Source organism: Python bivittatus, unplaced genomic scaffold (assembly GCF_059951505.1).
Source record: "Python bivittatus isolate LINGU-HERP-01145 unplaced genomic scaffold, Pbiv_v1 ctg000430_np1212, whole genome shotgun sequence".
NCBI lineage: Eukaryota > Metazoa > Chordata > Lepidosauria > Squamata > Pythonidae > Python > Python bivittatus.
In genome coordinates, this window is record NW_028277071.1 from 4875906 (window position 1) to 4897060 (window position 21155).

The 21155-nt window shown below is 41.7% G+C and overlaps 1 protein-coding gene and 1 long non-coding RNA gene across 3 annotated transcripts in view; one reads left to right on the forward strand and one right to left on the reverse strand.

The window, feature by feature from the left end:
- LOC103056085 (ubiquitin carboxyl-terminal hydrolase CYLD-like) overlaps positions 1 to 21155 on the forward strand; it is a 25766-nt gene continuing 4611 nt past the window's right edge. Inside the window, exons 1-12 of the mRNA XM_007435390.4 lie at positions 1 to 102; positions 2676 to 3148; positions 5158 to 5487; positions 8105 to 8210; positions 9945 to 10312; positions 12128 to 12296; positions 13252 to 13396; positions 14140 to 14262; positions 17176 to 17267; positions 18904 to 18967; positions 19654 to 19786; positions 20595 to 20703. Coding sequence (XP_007435452.1) covers positions 2720 to 3148; positions 5158 to 5487; positions 8105 to 8210; positions 9945 to 10312; positions 12128 to 12296; positions 13252 to 13396; positions 14140 to 14262; positions 17176 to 17267; positions 18904 to 18967; positions 19654 to 19786; positions 20595 to 20703 — 2068 coding nt within the window. The 5' untranslated portion in view covers positions 1 to 102; positions 2676 to 2719. The remainder of the gene's footprint in view (positions 103 to 2675; positions 3149 to 5157; positions 5488 to 8104; positions 8211 to 9944; positions 10313 to 12127; positions 12297 to 13251; positions 13397 to 14139; positions 14263 to 17175; positions 17268 to 18903; positions 18968 to 19653; positions 19787 to 20594; positions 20704 to 21155) is intronic.
- Positions 10031 to 21155, reverse strand: part of LOC148215313 (uncharacterized) — a 22776-nt gene continuing 11651 nt past the window's right edge. The window contains exons 3-5 of one of the 2 annotated variants that reach the window (XR_015796697.1): positions 20401 to 20693; positions 18326 to 18425; positions 10031 to 10111 (exon numbers count right to left, since the gene is read on the reverse strand). This is a non-coding gene — a long non-coding RNA (uncharacterized LOC148215313). The remainder of the gene's footprint in view (positions 10112 to 18325; positions 18426 to 20400; positions 20694 to 21155) is intronic. The other variant, XR_015796698.1, reaches the window with a different exon arrangement.

Genomic DNA, 21155 nt, shown 5'->3' on the forward strand with positions numbered 1-21155 from the left:
AAAACTTTGAGCAACTTCCTCAACTTTGTTTCTTCTTGTTTCGGCGGCTTTTACGGTGATCTACCTCCGTGTAGTCAAGAAAGTTAAACGCTGAGCTTCTAGGTGAGTTTTGCGGGGCGGCAGACGAGGCGGCGTATTGCGGAGTTTATTGCTTTGTATCTTGGCTTGTTGCACGCATTCTCACGCACTCCCACGATCCCTTGGCCGCGGATCGTGGTGTGCTGCCGCGAGGGAAAAGATGCGGCGATTGCGGTGCGGTGTTTTATAAGAAGGCCTTAATTCTGCCATCTTATCTGAGAATTAAACTGCATGGATCGGTTTCAGTCCGTCCTGTTCCTCTTCTTTTAAAAGCAGTTTGACACGTAATGGAAGCACAACCAGGGGACGCTTTCGAGATACGGTTTAATAGGCAGTTCTTAAAGGCAGAATTACCGGGCTCATTTTCGAAGTTGGCACATTCTGCAGGGGAAAAGGGCACGGAAGGCGAGGAAGGAGGAAACTGATCGGTTGGACTTAATTCTTTAGGGATGTATTTTTTGTCCAGTTCTTCCTTTTTCTTTGATGATGAAAAAAAAAACCCTATAGTTTAATGGAATGCATTCATTTTACAGATGCTCCTTTTCCTGAAATGCCAGATATTCCTCCGCAGCACATTGTATTGGGAACCCCCAGGAAAGTTACACTAGAAGAAGAAAAATAACCAGAATTTCTTCCCTTATGCTTTTTCAAAGAGAGAAGATCATACCTGTGGCTTCATTCTAAAATAACAGTGGGAAAATAATAAGAACCTTTTTTGAAAAGACACTGCAAAGTTTATTTGTGTTTGAATGTTTGTGCATCCTTTCACTTTTCATATGTTCAGAACCCAGTCCTGCCCTGCTTCTGTATCATTTAGATTGGGCCTATTTTTCTAGGGTTTTTTTGGGGGGGGGGCTATTTGAGAGAATTCCCTAAATTTTACCCTTACTTTAATGTTTTAGATTTAGTGCGACTTATGTCGGAGTAAATAGAACAGAACCGCTATATTGCAGTCACCAACCAGAATAGTATGTAGTTTTATAATCGGTTTCACACAGCTCCAATGAAAATGCAATAAATAAATACATCTGATTAAATTAGGGGGGAAATGAAATGGAGAAAGAGAATGCAGTCATACTTTATTACAGCCAAGGGCCAGGAATGTTAAACACTAGTAAAGATGATGAAATAGAACACTAGTAAAAATAGTAAGAACACTAGTAAAGATGGGGAATAAAACAAAAAATCACAAGAGTGCTAAAAGATTAAATATCTAAGACTAAATCACTAAATTATAAAACTAGTTTGCAAAAATGTTCTGTTATAAAATAGAATAATGTAAAATAACACTAATAAATAACATAGACAAATTCACACCATGTGTTTCTAATCAGATTGAACAATGATTGTCATGATTCATCATCATCTGTTTCCTAATATTACAAGCTGTGAAACAAAAGTTGGCAACTTTTAGAGATGATGTCATTCTTATGATCTATGAGACAAAATGAAATCTAGGATTTGCTGGTTTCAGCAGGGAATTCATTTAGAAGTGGTGTGAAATGCAGGTTAACAGGTTTTATCATAGAATTGGCATCATAGCACATAAAAGAGATTGGGGTAGAAGAGGCGAATCCTAAGCTAGTTGCAGGTATATTTCAACTGCTTCCTAACCAGCCTTACAATGGGGCAAAAAAGTATTTAGTCAGCCACCAATTGTGCAAGTTCTCCCACTTAAAAAGATGAGAGAGGCCTGTAATTTTCATCATAGGTATACCTCAACTATGAGAGACAAAATGGGGGAAAAAATCCAGAAAATCACATTGTCTGATTTTTAAAGAATTTATTTGCAAATCATGGTGGAAAATAAGTATTTGGTCAATATCAAAAGTTCATCTCAATACTTTGTTATATATCCTTTGTTGGCAATGACAGAGGTCAAATGTTTTCTGTAAGTCTTCGCAAGGTTTTCACACAGTGTTGCTGGTATTTTGGCCCATTCCTCCATGCAAGAAATGCAAGAAGCATTTCAAGGTCCTGGAGTGGCCTAGCCAGTCTCCAGATCTCAACCCCATGGAAAACCTTTGGAGGGAGTTGAAAGTCCGTGTTGCCCAGCGACAGCCCCAAAACATCACTGCTCTAGAGGAGATCTGCATGGAGGAATGGGCCAAAATACCAGCAACAGTGTGTGAAAACCTTGTGAAGACTTACAAAAAACGTTTGACCTCTGTCATTGCCAACAAAGGATATATAACAAAGTATTGAGATGAACTTTTGATATTGACCAAATACTTATTTTCCACCATGATTTGCAAATAAATTCTTTAAAAATCAGACAATGTGATTTTCTGGATTTTTTCCCCCATTTTGTCTCTCATAGTTGAGGTATACCTATGATGAAAATTACAGGCCTCTCTCATCTTTTTAAGTGGGAGAACTTGCACAATTGGTGGCTGACTAAATACTTTTTTGCCCCACTGTAGCTGCAGCTAACTTTATGTGGATTGTGATGTTCATTGTGGCTATTTTTTTTGCCTTTTGTGATGGCAGCGTTTCAGTGTTGCTAAGAAAAGAAACTGAGAGAAGGATCATTCTAAAAGGCAGATACAAACTAAGTAAGATACCTGGATTGCTTGACTTCCTTTTTTCTCTGGCAGGTGATTGGGGCCCTCTTCTTTGTTATTACCACCACCCAACACCAATGAAGCCGCGGCGACTCTTCATTGCTGTGAAAGATTTCACAGGGGAAGCCAAAGCAGGTGGAGAGGTCAAGGTATCCAGGGGTAGCTTACTAAGCCAGGAAGATGCACGTGGGATCTCCCCTGATGGAACGTTTTGGGCCAAGATCTTGGATGCAGAAAAGGTGGTCCGGGTGCCACCATTGATGGCCTGGGAACTGAGTGGAGCCCAGTCTGGGTTGCTGGAAGCTGTGACCAATGGAGATGAACGCTTGGCACTCTTCAAGCAGGAGCGATTGATGCGCAGGCTCAGTGCCCTGGGGAAGGGTGACCGAGTGAGGGTCCAGATCACTTCTGCTTCTGGTCAGAAAGTTCAAGGCATCATCCGATATCGAGGACCCATAGACAAAAGCAAGCAAGATACCAGCATCATCTTTGGGGTAGAGCTAGTGGTAAGTAATACCACTGGCAGATTGCTACTAGGGCTGTGCAAAGTATCCGAGTGGAAATCCCAAGCCATTTTGAATGTTCCAAGCTTGGAACCAAATACGTGTTTCACATCATTTTGAGTGGGAAGTCAAAACAAGCCCTTGCTCTCTCCTTTTGTACCTTCGCTGTAAATATAGCTGATATGGTAGTCCGTGCTAAGTGCTTAAAGAAAAATTGGCCAAAAGGATGATTTTAAAATTCCTACAGAGAACAGTAAAAGAAACCTCCATTTGCAATCTGCTGCCTTGCTTACTGTGGGTATCTGTGAAAGCTTTTTTTTGCACAGGTAGTCCTTGTCTTATGACCACAGTTGGAACCGGAATTTCCAACACTAAGCGATGCAGTGGTAAAGTGAAATGTCACGTGATCTCAGCACTTAGTGACAGCAATCCCAGCACTCCCCATTGCCATTGTTAAGCGAATTCCACTGGTTGTTAGCCAGCGACCCACCCCAATCCAAGCCATTCTAGGCTTAGTCCCTCCCAGCCCCAAGCCTTGGTTCTTCCAAGATAAGGGACTGCCTCCCCTTCAACTCCCCACAACTGCCTATTCTCCACCCATCTCTGCTCTTTTGGCTGCCCTGCACCCCTGGAAGCCTCAGCTGCCCCAGCCCAGCAGCGCAGTGTAAAGCCACAGCATCCCAGGAAGCGCCAACAGCGTGGCGCAAAGCAGCCACCCAGGAAGCCCCAGCCGCACAGCTCAAAGCCACTGCCCAGCAGTGCAGCACAAAGCCACCCTACGAAGCCCCAGCCCAGCCACCCTCACTGCCCTGCACTCCAAGACCTCTACTGCCCTGGTCTCTGCCACTGCAGCTGACTGCCATCTTCTTGCTTCCACTGCTGACGAGGCATGCCCAGCCTGGCCTTCGCGAGGCAGCTGCTGGCCATGAGAGGCCACCTTCCCCAAGTCTCATCAGGAAACCACCATATGCAACGTTGGGAAGAAAGCCTTGTGGGGCCAGCAACTACCTCACAGAGAGCCAGGCTGGGCATGCTTGGTCAGCAGTGGAAGCAAGAAGACAGCAAAGGTCAGCTAGGGAGGCAGAGGCTGCGAAGTGCAAGGGGCCAAAAGGGCATAGATGGGGGGAGATAGGTGGGGGGGGAGATGAAGCACCCTTGTGTTCCTAAGTGCGGGCGGGCTGCCAAGTGCCTGAATTTTGATCATGTGACCGCGGGGGTTCTACAACAGCCATAACTTCAGGCTGTTGTCCCATTGTTCAGTGCCGCCATAACCTCAAAAGGTAGCTAGACAAATGGTCGTAAGTTGAGGACAACCTGTACTTGTTTTATGCATATTTCTATCTTCAGTATGTTTATGGATTGCGGGGGGCGGGGGGGGGTTGGCTATAAAAGCAGGCTAGATTCAATTGTTCACTGAAGATTCTTCTATTCATTAAAAAAAAAATTTTTTAGCTCCTTCATATGGCAAAACTGGAAATGTTTCCATGAATGATTAGAATATTATTTGAGAACCAGTCTTAAATAAGAATTTGGGAAAGGAGACATGTATTGCTTTCCCAACATTTGAAAATTATTTGAACACTAAAAACATAGAATACAGTAAGATTTCACCTATTGGGCCCATTGCATTGCTATTATAAGCAAGGGAAGATTGAATAACTAACCCGAAGTTTCTTCAGAAAATCATATAATCTCTTAGAGCAATGTTTCTCAACATCAACAACTTTAAGATGTGTGGACTTTAACTCCCAGAATTCCCCAGCCAGCAGGGAGTTGGTCCACACATCTTCAGGTTGCTAAGGTTGAGAAACACTGGCCTAGAATGTGGGGCTCAGATTGGTCAAACCCACATTCTCTTCCCCACTCAACCACCAGAATTCAGTGGTTGACCTTGGGAGAGGCATGATTTCTTAGCTAAACCTACTCCACAAGGTTGTTCAGAGGCTAGAGGGATGGAGAGTGAGATGAGGAAGAGATTACCTCTGTGGAAGAGCCATTGTCCTCTTTTATAGGGCTCAGCAGCCGGGAAGGGTTTTACAGATGGCTCCTTCAAAGGACACAAGTTCTTCTCCTGCCGTGAGAATTGTGGCGTCTTTGTACCCATCAGCCGGATTGAGCCTGACAAATCAGTTGAGGGTAGTCCATCAGCACGTCGAAGAGGAGGGATCCGGGAGTGCACAAGAGTCCAGCTTACAACAGGAGATCCCTTGTCATCCCCAGGACTAACAATTGGAGACCGGGTCTTTTTCAAAATGGAAAACAGCACCCCTACTGGCAGTGTGGTGTACTGCAATCATCTTCCAGGGAAATTTGAAGCCGGAGTGTTTGTGGGAATACTTCTAGTAAGTATTTGTCCTGAGTACCAGAGAAAGCAGGATACCAGTTGAAGAAATATTCTGAACTGTTAATTTGACACCCTTTTTCAGTACTCGGTTTCAGTTCTAATTAAAACAGCAGTTTTTATTAGAAATGTCACATTTCTAGAAATGTTGAAGCAGTGGGGGAAAAAGTTAGGTGTGTGTTTCCTCCACCAGTGGAAATTTGGGTGAAAATGGAAAATATGTGTGATGTTGAATTACTAATAACTTTTACAAATATAAAGTCATGCTAATATTTTATAGACTCTGTTAAGTGTAATGTGGCTTTTTCTAACATTTTGTGTTGTATGTGTGTGTCTGTATAACTAATTGAAATGTATTGTTGATTCAGACAGTTATGCATGTGTTGGTTTTAGTTTCAAATATTGATTACTGTATTTATTGATTAAATTTATAGGCCGCCCAACATTGTCTTGACTCTGGGCAGCTTACAGAACAAAACTAATAAAAACAAGCCGTATGCATAGGGTAGAAAGGAACTAATATTTTATATTTTTGTTACAAGTAGAGCTACAAATAGCTGAAATAGCATTGGGGCCTTTTTGCTTTTTAGGAGAAACAAGCAGGAAAAAGGTCAGCCCTGAAAATAAGGAAGTTATTATTTCTGGATTTCTGTCTTCCTCTATATCAAACCAAGAAAGGTTTTCAGCAAAAAGTTGAGAAAAATGGGAAGAGGGGATTGAAAGGCCACACTTAGGGATCTGAAGCCCAAAACGTGGTTTGTTGTGAACAGACACACTGTACCTGCCAGCATCTTGGCTGCATCTTTTTCTGGATTTGCATGGTAGCTCTGTGATCCCAGGATGCCATGCTCCAAACTGCTCCAGCAAAATGGCTTGGTGGGGCTGCCTTATGTCTCTTCACTGATGATTACATGGCTACCATATGAACCCAGGAAAAGATGCAGCATCTTTAGAGAGATGCCAACAGGTTTGGTGGGCTCTAAAACGTCCTCAGGACTTTGGATCCAAAGTGCTGCGTATCTGGCCCAGAATATACATCTTGCTGCATCAAGGCTGTCTCATTGTTTGCATCGGAAATGTTCTCTCTCTCAGCAGCTACAACTCGGTTTGATTTTTTTTCTTTTTATCATTTTATGATTTTCACTGGATTCTGAAAACAAAAGGTATTCCTATATGAGGCAAGCTTCTCTCTCCTTTCCGATTCAGCCAATTTCTAATCATAAGCCACATTTTTTGGCATCTTAAACATTTTCTGTATCATTTAAAACAAATGTGGTTAGGAAATGGGAGGGGGTTAGTTTCAATTTTTGTAGAGGAAATAACATTTGCGAAAAAAAGCAGCTGAATTCCAATTTTTTCCAAGGTTTTTTTTTTTTTTTAGGCCTTCACATATGTCCTTACAGAAGAAAGTTAATTTGCAAAGTTGGAGGGAGAAAAGAGTATTTGTTAACTTGAATTTTGTGGGTACTTTTTATTTATTAAATAAATAAAAATAAATAAATACTTCCTCCCCACCTTCAAATACAACCAAGTAAAAACATCACCTACCGTAGTAGATATGTGCAAAATCTGTGGCTCTGTTTTTCTGCCACTCCATACTGATCCAGTCTTCCAGGGTTGATTCAGCAGGATTCAGAAAGGAAATAGCATGTTCCCTTTCTGAAGGATCTACAGAAACATCATGTCTTCCCCTGACAGATGTTATTGGGATTATATAAGGGAATTAGCCTCTCCAAAAGAGTGTGTCACTATACTAACTAGAATATAGGGTCAGTGGAACACATACTCTTCTTCTGTAGCTTTTATTTCAACTTGCATAATAACCTGATTGAGACCCAGTTTGGTGGTGTAGTTTAGGGCTCCAGACTAGAAACTGGGAGACTGTGAGTTCTAGTCCCACTTTAGGCATGAAGCCAGATGGGTGACCTTGGGCCAGTCATTCTCTCTCAGCCCTAGGAAGAAGGCAGTGGCAAACCACTTCTGAAAAACCTTGCCAAGAAAATTGCAGGGTGTTGTCTGTGTAGTTACCAGAAGTCAAGACTGGCTAGAAGGTACCAAAAATACGATTAATCTGATTTTAATATTTTTTTCCTGGATATTCAAATCAATTTTATATTAAATATTTTCTCTCTGGTCAAATTTTTAAAGTGACTGTAGCAGGGACATAATTCCTAACCAGGGCTATTAAGAAAAGGAAGCAAATTGATGTTAATTCATATAGGGACCCTGAGGGTATGATTAAAAGAGTCCTATCATTCTGGATTTTAGAATAATATTGTATTTTGTTATGGTCTGTAGACTGTTTGAATAAACTGACTGATTGAGGTATCATCTAGCTGCTAAGCCTTCCCAAATGGGATACAGGATGACTTGGATGCACAGTAAACAACAACGTCACTTCTGAGGGTGTGCAGAGGGCTTTAAGCTTTTCACCAGTTGAAAGTGTTCTTTCTGCTGCAGGCTTAGAAAGAAGAGAAATGCCCTTCTTTAATACAGTGCAGTTTAGCATGCAGTTATATAGTGGCTGGGCTGTCCTCTAGTTATGAACAAGGCAGCCTTGTTTCATAAAGTATTGTTACTCCATGCATCTTCTTGACCACTTTTAAATCTTGCTGTAGGATGAGCCAGTGGGTTCCTGGGATGGTTGCTTCAAAGGCAAGCTTCTCTGTCATTTCCCATCACCCAAGTATGGGATCTTGCTCCCCATTTCCAAAGTGCATAAAGGTAAGACTTGCATAATCAAGGTCTGGGAACATTGTTGTTTTTCAGCATCACCAACACCAAGGGTATCTTTCACATTCTGCCAGAAAGTGATCCTGTTTTTTTGTTTTTGTTTTTTGACCTGTTCTTACTTAACCTGATAAAAGGAATTTGCTTCTAAAGCTTCTTTCAAAGGAGAAAAGAACGTTGGGGAAATGTTCTTGGTTGGAGTGAAATGTTCTTGCATTTAATTAGTTACAAAGTGAGCAAGGGTTGTGTGTCAGTGCCTGGTCATTCGTTGTACTGTAATTTCTCTAGGGGTCTGCTAGCTGCCTGGCTTCCCATGTGTCAATGAAATCCTATGAGAAATTAGTACAAGGAACTTTTCCAGTTTGAGAAGTGTGGGCAGCCGGGGGAGGGGGGGGGCGTGGAGTGGGACATTTCAGAAATAAAATCTGGAGAAACACACCAAGATAAATTGAAAATGAATTCTCAAGCGCTTTTATAACCAGGCAGGAAAACAGAAGTCTCTTTCCTAAGGGGAAGAAATCAGCATAATTGCAAGGCAGTATATATACATTATATGTTGTCCAAGTTTCTTACTGCTGAGAGTGCAGAAGGATAGGATTAGGTGTATCTTTCTGCAAAAATTAGGGATGTACAAAATATTTTGAGGTCACTTTGCTCCAAACTTGGAACAGGCCATTCTGAGTGTATCAAAAATACAAACTACCCTTGTTTTCCCCATGTCTAAATACCACTTTGTGGAAGATCTCATCAACTTCATCCATCCATTGACCTTCTCAGTCTTCCCCTTCCTTTCATCTCATTCATTCTTCCTTCACATATTTGTTTTACAATTCAGTCCTCATTCATTCTCCTCATAAGACCAAAACATCTTAGCATATTTCTTTGGTCCTGGTTGTTCCCTTTTCTGACCTATTCATATTCATTCAGCACCTATTCATTCTTGACTCTCTTTTTTTTATAGCACAAATACTAATAAATGCCCCATTATTTTTGTACTGAACTTGTTTTTATTTCTCTGGGCATACCAAATTCTCATTTCCTTATAACAAAGTGGGCAGAAGCATGCTCTGATACACATCCATTTTCATTTCTTTCAACAAATATTCCTCACAATATATCACATGCTATCTGCTACCTTTCTACCAGCTTTTGCATATCTTAAAATTTTTCCATCTATTTGATACATAAATTCATTTACTTGCTCTAGTGTTTTTTTGGGGGGCGGGGGCAGCATTTAATCATTGTAATCATTCATTATTGTCCCTGTCAAACATAGAAACCTTGGTCAGTGATACATTATTTTTCAAAACCATTGCATAATACAGTCTATCAAACATTCTCTGCAAATCATTTGGGTTATCAGCTGACAACATGGCGTCATCTGTCTCCATATGATTTGTCTCCACAACCAGCACATCTTTGACAAAGCCACAAGCATTCCTTATATATCTGTTCATAAATATGTTAAGCAAGGATATCACATATCTTTGTCTTTGTGAGATTTTATTAGGCACTGCAAAGTTTCAAGGGCTAGAAACTTGCTCTGGGTTTCCTGAGTTTTTTCTTGGTTTTAGTTCAGATTGTTAGAAGGATAAATTGTCTGCTTAAACTCCAAACTGCATATTGGGGGGTATTGAACACCAAATGCATACTCTCTCTTAAAAGTATATTTGAATGAGAATAAGGTTAAAATATCTTCTCTCTCTCTCTCTCCCCCCCCCCCAAAAGAACAAGTTGATAAAAGTCCAGAGGTCTTGAACAGCAACTCTTCCACTCCTACTTCAGATGAATATGAAGATTGTCCATCCCCTTCCTCCATCAGATATCCTCCACCAATGAAGGAGTGTTCATCCAAAGACTCCCCACCTTCAGCCCCTTCAACAGATTTGGAGGACCTGAAGGAAAAAAAAGTACGAGTTTTTGAGAGGAAGAAAACCGAGGCAGAAGAATCCGAGGACAAAGACAGCAGAGAATATGACCATCATCTCTTGGAGATCAATTCCATGGTGGAGGTTTATAATCCACCCATCTATGGTGTGATACGTTGGATTGGAGAGCTACCAGATGTGGATGAGACAGTTGCTGGCTTGGAGCTGGTGAGAGCAAAGGGTGGGAGAAGAGGCACACTTGCACATTTTATTCTTATTACTCTAGCTTTCCATATATATGCAATGGTTCCACATCAGCTTCAGAAAGTTAAATGCCTGCTAGTTCCTTGATCCTAATCAAAATGCAACACTAAATCAAAATGAGTTCTATTATGGCCATTCTACCAAGAAGAATAGTGCAGTGTTTCTCAAACTTGGCAGTTTGAAGGTGTGTGGACTTCAACTCCCAGAATTCCACAGCCAGCATGTTGCTGGAAGTTGCTACAACTCTATGTCCTCCAGTCCCAGCCAACCTGCCCAATGGCTAAGGATGGTTGGTGCTTTAGTTTGATGACTTCTGCAAGACCATGTGTTCCTTATTCTGAGGATAAAAGGAAGCTAGTAAATTTCCAGCCTCCAGCCCTCTTTGCTTTCAGTCTCTCTAAGCCAGTGTTTCTGAACCTTGGCAACTTTAAGATGTGTGGACTTCAACTCCCAGAATTCCATATTCCAGCAGGCTGGCTGTGGAATTCTGGAAGTTGAAGTCCGTACATCTTCAAACTGCCAAGGTTGAGAAACACTGTGTTAAACCATATGCTGGCTGGGGAATTCTGGGAGTTGAAGTCCACACATCTTCAAACTGCCAAGTTTGAGGAACAATGGCACAGTGTAACACGGTATGGACATATGATCATCTGAGTCCTCCTTTCTACTTTAGGCCAACAAGTGTGTGTGTGCTAGATATGTACGTATATACGCACACACAGAGAACTTAAAACCTGAAGTCTCTCTATCTTATTAAATAGAAAATAATCCTCTTTTTGCCAGTTGCAACAGATCTTCTGCTGCTAAAAGTGAAGCAAGTTGCATAGTACTACAGATTCCTCCTTACCTCTAAGGAATGAACTAGATGTTCCTTATTGAATTGGTTGCTACACACAATTTGGCTACCATATCAGAGATTTCAGCTGACTGATCCCTTGGGTAGATAATGGTGTTTTCCACCCCAAGTTTAGCATATTCCCAATAAGAGAAGTGATATTTCTCTCGAAAAGGAGCAATGCAACTATGCATGCTGTATCAATTCCGTATCTCTCCCACCCAAAGGACAAAAGCACTACCACTATATGGACGAATCCATTTAATAAAATGTTGAGCTGGACCTGTGATTACACTTTTCCTGACTGTGGCAGTGGATGACTGGAGTGAGTCTCCTTGTATTTGACCTGTCTGGGATACTTACTCCACAAAGTTCCTAAACCAGCTTGCCATATTAAGGAAAAGTCCTAACTTTAACCAGAGACAACAGAGCATATTTTAAGTTTCATCTGGCGTCTGGTTAATCATAACTTCTAGCATTGTTTCCTCTTGTACAATAAGTCTGGAATCTGTGCAGGAAATGTCTTTGTCACGCTCTCTTCCTTGCAGTTTGAACTGGAAGGAGTTAATCCAGAGAACAAATCTCTTAGAACTCTGATTAGTCATGTTTATTGGAAGGAAAGTTAAGGTTGCAGCCCAAGAATTCCGGGAAGGATTCTTGATTCCAGTAAGAAACCTGTATGTAGGCAGTTGAAAGCCGCGATGCTCTGGTCTGGTTTCTCACACTTTTTTGAAATCAGGGAAGTTGGTCTGTCTTGTGAAGGTGGGGCAGCCTATATCTGTTCATTGTTTTGGTAGCTGCTGCTTGACTTCTTACCAGTGTGAGAAATTACTTGCATGGCCTTGCTAGTAAACAGAGTTGGCAAGATGTTATAAATCATAGGAAAGGGAAAAGTTTCAGGGCATTTTGGGATGTATACAGTCACCTCTTTTTACATTTTCCAGGAGGAACCACTACCATCAGGCTGCACAGATGGACAGTACGGAGGGATCCGCTATTTCTACTGCCAACCAAACAAAGCCCTCTTTGTCAAGCTGCACCAGTGCCACCCTGACTCACGTTTTGACACTTTGCAGAGTCCAGAGAATCCTGTTTTGCGATGCAACTCCTTGGGTATGGCTTAGAGCAGTGCTTCTCAGCCTTGGCAACTTTAAGTTGTGTGGACTTCAGCTCCCAGAATTCCCCAGCCAGTATCCTGGGGTATGGAATTCTGGGAGTTAAAGTTCACACATCTTAAAGTTGAGAAACACTGGCTTAGAGAAACTGAAAGCAAAGAGGGCTGGAGGTGGAAATTCATTCCTTAGAGTAAGGAACAGGTGGTCTTGCAGAAGTCATTAGACTAAAGCACCCATCATCCCTAGCCATTGGGCAGGTTGGCTGGGGCTGGAGGACATAGAACTGTAGCAACTTCCAGAGGGTTGTCTGTTTCCCTCTGGAACTATTGATTAAACTTTGGGTTTAATCAATCATTCTCAAACTAGGTCATAAAAAGGAGTGAGCATAGGCTGGAGAATTAAGGTATTATATTGGGTATGCCTTAGGGATTGGGGTACAGAACCTTCTTTGAATCCCCATGTCCTTCTCCCTGCGTCCTCTGTTGTTGCAACTGTTTCTTTTTTCCTCCATTGAAGTGAACGATCTGGTAATTGGGAGCGTGTAGGGGAAAACCAAATCACTGAAATAATTATTTGGGTTATATTTTAACATAGACCTTTTTTGGGGTTGGTTTTGCTTCTGTTTTGTTTTTTCCAGTGGAAAGTCCCATATGATTGTTTCCAATACTGAACTGTATTTTGGAGGGGCACCCTGCCTTTGTGCGCCATCTCTGTGTTGAAGAGAGGAGTTCTCTGACAGCACTGATTATTTCACCCACTATTCCCAGTGTAGGGATGCTGATCTTATCATAGCAGAGGGATGGAAGAGGACTTACTGGATTCCTGTCTTAGCCTATGTTACCCCTGATGGGGAATCCCAGAAGCTTATTTGTTTCCAGAAAAGATGGAGGAGCAACCATGCAAAAAGGGTGATTACATAGTTATTAGTTCCATCCTTTGCTCTTTACTCCTAGACTTTCGGGTCTATGCCAGTGCCAAGGTGGAGGAGGACACACCACCACCCCCGTTGGGCAATCAGGGTATGGAACTTCTCTCGGGATGGAAGAAGGGGATCCAAGGTCATTGCAACTCTTGCTACCTTGATGCTACTTTGTTCTGGTAAGGCTGGCTCTACCATCAGAGTGATGTATTGTTCTAAACTGGAAATACCTGCCTTTGATTTCCTCTTTGGGCCTGAAATGTCTGTGACCTGCAGTTAGGTGAATCTGGGAAGGCCTACCAAAACTTGGGGAATTGGAGAAAACATTGGCAAATCACATTCCTTTTCAGGCAGGGGCAGGTTTGGGATAATGTGGTATACAGAGCCAGAATTGTGTGGTGGCTAAGGTCTTGGATTTGGACTAGGAAAATTCAGGTTCAAGTCTTCACTTGACCACGGAGGCTATCAGAATGGTGTATGCTGTCCACCTTCCCTTAAGCTCTCAGAGCAGAGAGATACACATGTTGCATTATATCATGTGCCCATGTATGGGGGCTTTATATGACTTCTTCATGGGGCCTCCTGATGGCCAATGCAACATGACCATGGAAGCTCACTGGGTAAGTATGTAAGTAGTCCAGTCAGTCAGTCTAACCTGACCTATAGGGTTCTTGTTAAAGGGAGACTTCCTCCACTAATATATACTATCATATAAATGCAGTTTCAAGATTGTATCTATTTCCTTCATTGTTTAATGAGCTTTGGCTGGATTATCTGCAAAATACCTCATAATTCTAGAAAAACAATATTGTCCAATTTGGGGGGATGCTCTCATTTTCCCATATCCCCATTTACAACCACTAGACCTTCCTTCCCTCTGGTGACAGACTCAAAATATCATTACTTTCTCTTCTGCTTATAGTATGTTCTCCTTTACTTCTGTGTTGGATTCAATGCTGCTACGACCAGCAGACAAGAATGATGGGGAATCTTACATCGAGACACGGGATCTCTTAAGAACAGAGATTGTCAATCCTTTGCGCAAGTGAGTTTGGGTTCATCTTCTAAAAATGCCCAGCTGCTCTCTCTGATTGGATTTTCACTTAATTACAGGTAGTCCTTGAGTTACGATAGCAACTGAGACCGGAATTTCCGTCACTAAGCAGTGCAGTCGTACAGTGTGATATCATGTGACTGCATTGCTTAGCAACACAATCCCAGCAGTCCCCCACTGCTGTCATTAAGCAAGAATTGTGGATAGTTAACATGACCACAGCTTGTGACTTCCTGCGGGCTTCCAACAAGCAAAGTCAGTGGGAAGCTGGCAGGAAGTTGCAAGTCCCAGTGATGACAAGCCTTTCCTTAGGCAGCCCACAAACAGGCTGCCAGACAGGTGAGAGCTATGGAGTGCAGGCGGGCAGAGATGTGGGTGCCTGGAGGCATAGGTGGTGCTACAGTGCGATGCGAGTACATGTGGGGGGAGTGATATGGCATGAGTGTGTGGGGAGGTGCTATGGCCCAGCACAACAGTGGCTGGGTGGGTGGCTACCCACCCGCCTGGAGCCCGCACTCATCCTGATGCCTGGGGGCTCCTTGGGAGAAAAAGCAGGGGGAGCAGGAGCAACTTACTGAGTGACTTGCAACCTCCTGCCAGCTTCTCCATTGACTTTGCTTGTGGGAAGCTGGCACGGAAGATCCCAAATGGCAATCATGTGACTCTGTGACAGCCACAGCTTCAAGGACCAGCTGTAAGACCACCTTGTTTAGCACTGTTGGAACTCTGAATGGTCATAACCCAAGGTCTATCTGTACTGCAACTTAAGAACAAAGGCTTTAAGAGGGCCTGTCCTCTCAAAAAACATTCCCACGCACTTCCCAAAATTCATATGGCTCCTGCTCTGACTAGATTTAAAAAGTCTCAGAAAAACTGGCTTTTCTCCCAGGTCTTGGGTTAAGGCAGATGGTGAATCTCTTATAAGTCTCTCTCCCTCCCTCTCTGTTTTGGGGGGTGGGTAGTTTGAATCTCCTAGATATACATAATCCTTTCCTTTGTTTTATTAGTTTTTTTCTGTTTTTAATCTTGCATGCTACCTAGAATCTTTCAGAAGTTAGGCAGTCTTTTAAGATGGATGGATGGATAGATAGACAGATAGCAGATGATCAATATTCCACCAAAATTGTTTTTAACATCTATTCTTTCTATGGATGTTCACTCCTCCTAAAATATTAAGCCATGATTTACCAATGATATATTGAGTAAGCCCCAGTTAGCCAGGCTTGATCAGGGTGCTTATCCCCAAACCCATGGTTCACACACCAAAGTGGCCAGATTCACACAAGTGTAATGTGTGAACCCTGGTATTTCCTGGTTTTCTCTTTGCCTCTCTAAATAAAAATCCTTTGTCTTTTATTATGAGAGGAGCATGAAGATTTCTTCTATTGGGATGTCTGCAGAGTATATATATAAAAAAGTCAAGATGGCAGCTGCAGTGGTATGATTGAAACTCTGCCTACTTTTTAAGCATGTAAAAAACAGGATCATGGCTGCCATATTGGCTTTTTTAACCACACATTGTGGACATCTCTGGTTTCTGTGGGTTCTTGAAAGAAAGGAAACAACTTATTTACTTATATAAAGAAGAATGTGGGAGAACAAGAGTTTAAAACAATTCCCAACTCTTCTCTATCCCCTTTCTAAAAGAAACGTTTTCAAAATACATAATTAATTTCTCCCTTTAAAATGATTATCTGCAAGGCATTGCTTGCCTCCTGAATAAAGGCATATGGGAGTGTTTCCCTTCAAGAGAATATGTGCAAATGCAGTGTGTGTGTGTGTGTGTTTGTATTCAGTAAGCCAGAGAGAACAGTTGGGAACTTCTAAGATTGCCATACGTTTCTTGTGTGATATGAGAATGCAATGGTGGGTTAGTGCAAGATGCCCACACAGGGATTTCCCAGGTGAATCATCTTGAATCTGTCTCTTTCGCTGTCTCTGAAATAGACTATTTGATCACATTTAAATTCTGAAATAACTATTGTTATTGTTATGTGTTGAGCTTTCAGAATTTAAATTTAAGACTGAAATTTAATGAAATTTTAACTGAATTTAAATTCAGAATTTAAATTCAATTAATTCAGAATTGCAGCTGCCTCCTAAGCAATAATTCAGTTGAACAAGAGAGAACAGTTACATGGGTAGAGTAACAACAAATTGCTACTGCAGGCATTTCAGTCCCATTAGGATAATGAGAGAAATGTCATTTCCCCCTATTCCTTTTTCACTTTATTTCATGTTTTCTAGATTGGCCTCCAGCTGGCCACTTGACCTGGCTGACAATGGTTGACCTGAAGACCAGGGTTAAATCTAGTTAATAGTTGGGTGGATGTCTTTAGGAATTCTCAAGGTTGTAGGTTAGTCTGAAGGAAGGAGAAAGAGAAGGAGGAAGGAGTGAGAAAGAGAAGATTTTCCAGGGGGAGGTCCTTGGCTCATGGATCCACCAGGCTTTTAACTAGTGAATGACAGGAAAATTCACAAGGCTAGTAGCCTTCAGAAATAAATGCCTGTCTAAGGAACTGAATCCTCTGGCTAGGGTTGTGAGAAACCCAGGTTCTTCTCACAGGCTGGGATCTTGCATTTCATTATCCCATAATATGGTTTGTTTGCTTTGGCTTAGTCTAGTCTCCAAATCAAGCTGCAGTGCAGTTTGTAAACCCCTTGTGGAGAATTCAACCACAGGGGTAAACAAAACAAAGCAAAACAATTGTGATTTAGCCAAACAGGGGATCCACCACCAATTTGTAGTTCTTTCAAATATTTTGTGGGAAGCCTAACAGACTGACAGCTCCTTCTTACCTATCGCTCTTGCCATCACTTGAAAAAAGCATACTTGGTGACTTCATAACCCCTTTGTGTACATTTGTGTTTTGTTTTGTTTTTTCCCCCTTTTTCACTGGATAGGAACGGCTATGTCTGTGCCACCAAAATCATGGCCTTGCGGAAGGTTTTGGAAACAGCTGGGCACTCCTCAGGCTTTACCAGTGAAGAAAAAGGTTTGGGTTCTCTGCATGTGTGAGTGTGTGTGTATAGGGAGGGGTTGCATTGTAAGGTGAAGGAGCCATTTGAGCAATTGTAAAGGATGGGGAGAGGAGGTGGAGAAGGAGAAGGGAAATTCAGATGTGTTGCTACCATCTCCGCTCGACATGATGAATGTTCACTTCTTAGCATGCATGGGAGTAGCTAACCTTGCATGCTTTTTTCCCCATTCTTTTTTCATTCCTTTGAATCATTTTGACTCTTGGCACCTGCCTGGACAACCGCATGCAGTTTTCTTGGCAATAAGTTTTGAATTGGTGAGCCATTGTCTTGGGTTGAGGGCTGAGAAAGAGTGATGGGCCCAGATGAGCTGGCTTTGTGCCTAAGGCAGGATTAGAACTCATAGTTTTCCAGTTTCTAGCCTGGTGCCTCAAACTACTGCACCAAGCTGTTCTTAATCTTTTCCTAAGTCAAATGCTCAATATTTTTGGCACTGTTTGTCAGGGACTGTACAGAATTTCCAGCTGAAATTTTTTCTGCTCTATTTAGAGAGGCATAGAATTGATCCTGGGATTTTCTGCAAACAAAAGCATTTGCTATGCTCATCCAGATTAGGTCTGGATGCAACCCAGGCTTTGATAAATAACTAGACTTAGAAGGTATGTAAGGAAATTGAAACACTCCAGCTTAAATTCAACCCTTATGTTAAGCACTGCCCTGACCAAGTGGAAGCAGCATTCAACTTTTCTTGTGAGAGGTCATATGTAGGATTGTATGGCTGACGTGACTATAAAGCAGGAACCCATGGGTGCAGGTAAAATTACCACCGTCTTGCAGAAAAGCAAAGTCTCCTGAGATTGGGTCTTAAATCCATGAAATATGGCAACATTTGATATTTTTAAAGAATTATTAGTAGAATATAACAAATGCACCAAGAAGTAGTTCAGCATGATGTTACAGTTAAAAAGAGAGAGATTATGTGCTGTCCAGTTGGTGTTGATTCCTAGCAACCACATAGGTTTTCTCTGTAACTATCTGTCCCTAACCTGGTCTTTCAGGTCTTTCAATGGCTCACCCATTGCCACTGCAACTGAGTCCATCCACCTTGCTGCTGGTCGTCCTCTTCTTCTCTTTCCTTCAACATATATGTGTCTGTATGTGTAACAGAAATAAAACTTAAAAGAGAAAAGAAAAAATGGGGGTGGGGGTAGGGGAAAGAGATCCATATAATGTTAATGTAAAACTAATCCAGTCCTCTAGCATATTACTAAATCTGGACCATACAGAACCACATGGATGCATCTTTTCATTTTTGGGGGAATATGAAGATCTTTCAAAAACTGATAATGAGCACAACTCTGGGGTCCTCTCTTTAATATTAGGAGTGTCCATCTCTTTCCACCTACATATCAACATCTGATTATCTCCTGAAGTTGGGGGAATTAAACAATATGACGGGGTCTTCCTGCTATCTGAGATAGTTCCCACTCTTGCTGTTGAGCTTCAGAGGAAAAATGGAGACATAATAGGCAGCATTATTTATGTCTATACTACTCTTCCTTTCTTTGCTCAAGGGAAGGCAGGTCTGTCTGAACAGAGTGTACAAGGGGCAGGAAAGATTGCCTCTCCATTTCTCCCTCTTTCTTTTGACAGACCCAGAAGAGTTCCTTACCCTGCTCTTCCGAGTGCTAAAGATGGAGCCTCTCTTTCAGATCCGGTGAGATGGATCAACTGCCTTCTACCTAGTAGCCCCATGCTGTATATTTGTGGTGTACAGAACATTTCAAATTTAAACTGTCTCAGATTCAAGATGCCCCATTTCGGGCTCAGAACATTTAGTTTGAACGCAGAAAGGTCTGTTTTGCATTTGAAACGGGGTGGTTTCAATTACTTGGAAAGTTTTTGAGGCTGAATCTTGAAACACTTCAAAATCATTCACAAAGCAGCCCATTTCACACTTGTAACAACTATTTCAAACTCAAAATGGGATGTTCTGGAAATAAGATGTATACACCCCTACATGCCAAATCACACCAAGATTGTGCACCAAAGTAAGACAAAATAGGGAGTCACAGATATTTGTGTATGTTCTTTGAGTAATTGAGATGGGTATATGATAATATATAATAATTTTTAGTTATCATAGAGCAATGAAGTTACTATGACCGCACATCACCCATAAAACTCGGCCTTGTTCTGGCTGTTCAGTCTTGCTAGGCAATATGCCTGTTTAGTTCTTAGTATACCTTTGCAACTCTAAGGGATAGAAACTTTGAAAAAGAAAGTAACCCATTGTAGACTCTGTTGATTAAATTTCCCTACATTTACAAATTTTCTCACAGCCCTTACTCAAGACAGAATAGCGTCTTAATCTAATTCTGTTTTTCTCCCCTTCCAAACCAGCTCAGCTGGCCAGGACCCTCATGGCTGCATTTTCTACCAAATATTTACTGAGGACCACACAACTCAAGTGGTCCCAACAGTTCAAGAGCTTCTGGAGGGATCACTGGTGACTGGGGACCTCAAATTCACAGAGGTGAGATGCAGGTCCAGGAGGATAGACAGATGTGACCCTCACATCACCTCAAATGCTTTTCTCAGCAAGACACCTTGTATCACATTTGAAGGACTCCAGGGTGGAGAAAGTTGTTCTAGGATCAGGCACATCCACAAGACGGTGGTTGTGCAATCAAAGTGATTCTAGTTTCATTGATGGGGCCCCCATCGTAAATTTTTAGATGTCTCTGTCTTGAGCCAAGCTCAAGGATACGTTTCCACCAAGTCTACATGTGGTCATTGTACATTTTGGGTTCATCCCCAAAGTCCTTTGGGATATTGTAAATATTATAAATAAATAATTAAATAGCTGCTTTGGAGAGGCAATTTTTTGAACACACAAAAGGGATTTTTAAAACATAATTTTAAAATTATATTGTACTATATTATATATAGGTAATATAGTCCTATTTCAGTTAACTGTAATTGTAAACAAAATGAATCAACTGTAGTTTCTGATCTAGCTATTCCCAGCTCTTTAAATTATGTTTTAATTTTATTGCTTTTTTTTCCCCTTTAATCAAAGAAACACAATGTCAAGATGCAAAATTATCAGCACATTTATCGTTGAGGAGAGTACAAAAATTAACTAACCCATTTTTAAAGTGGGACTGCTGTGAGTACTCTTGTCCAAGGTGGTTGTGCAGTACATTTCCATGGTATCATGAAACAGATTTGAAGAACCTGAGATGCCTCTTTGAGCTGAGTGTCCAAAGTGGGGCCCTATCAACAGTCACCATCTATTCTTCCTCCCCACCTCATCCACGTGCTTCCTTTCTTCCTGGCAGGCCCCTTCCTGCCTTATTCTTCAGATGCCTAGGAATGGGAAGAACTTCAAAGCCTTCCGAACCATCCAACCCAGCCTGGAACTTGATCTCACAGATCTCCTGGAAGAAAGTAAGGGATGAGAGAGAAAAGCATATTTCTGTCATAGGAGTTCAATCCTATTGTGCTGTACATCATCTGAGAATCTAGAACAAGGCTGAGGGCAAAAAATGGTTCAGTTGAGCCTCCTGTTTCTTTATGTCAGTCTCACTAGGTAGACCAGACCAAGAAATTGCAGGAAAGCTAAAACTATTTTTTATTGAGATTGACTATAGTAATAGAATCTTGCAAGTCTGATTGTGTCTTACCTTCTCTTGTTACAGTTCAGTGAAATAGGGAGGTGTCTGGCTGAGCCATTTCCAAATGTTATCTCATAATTCTGGACTTAAAAAATGCTTCAGCCCCTTTTGCCTAGGTAATGGTTCCTGCATATCTCCATCAAGGTCATCTTCCTTAATCTCTGTGCCTACTGTAGCCAGCTAAATACTTCGTGGAAGTAACTATCTTCTCCTCTACTATTTCCT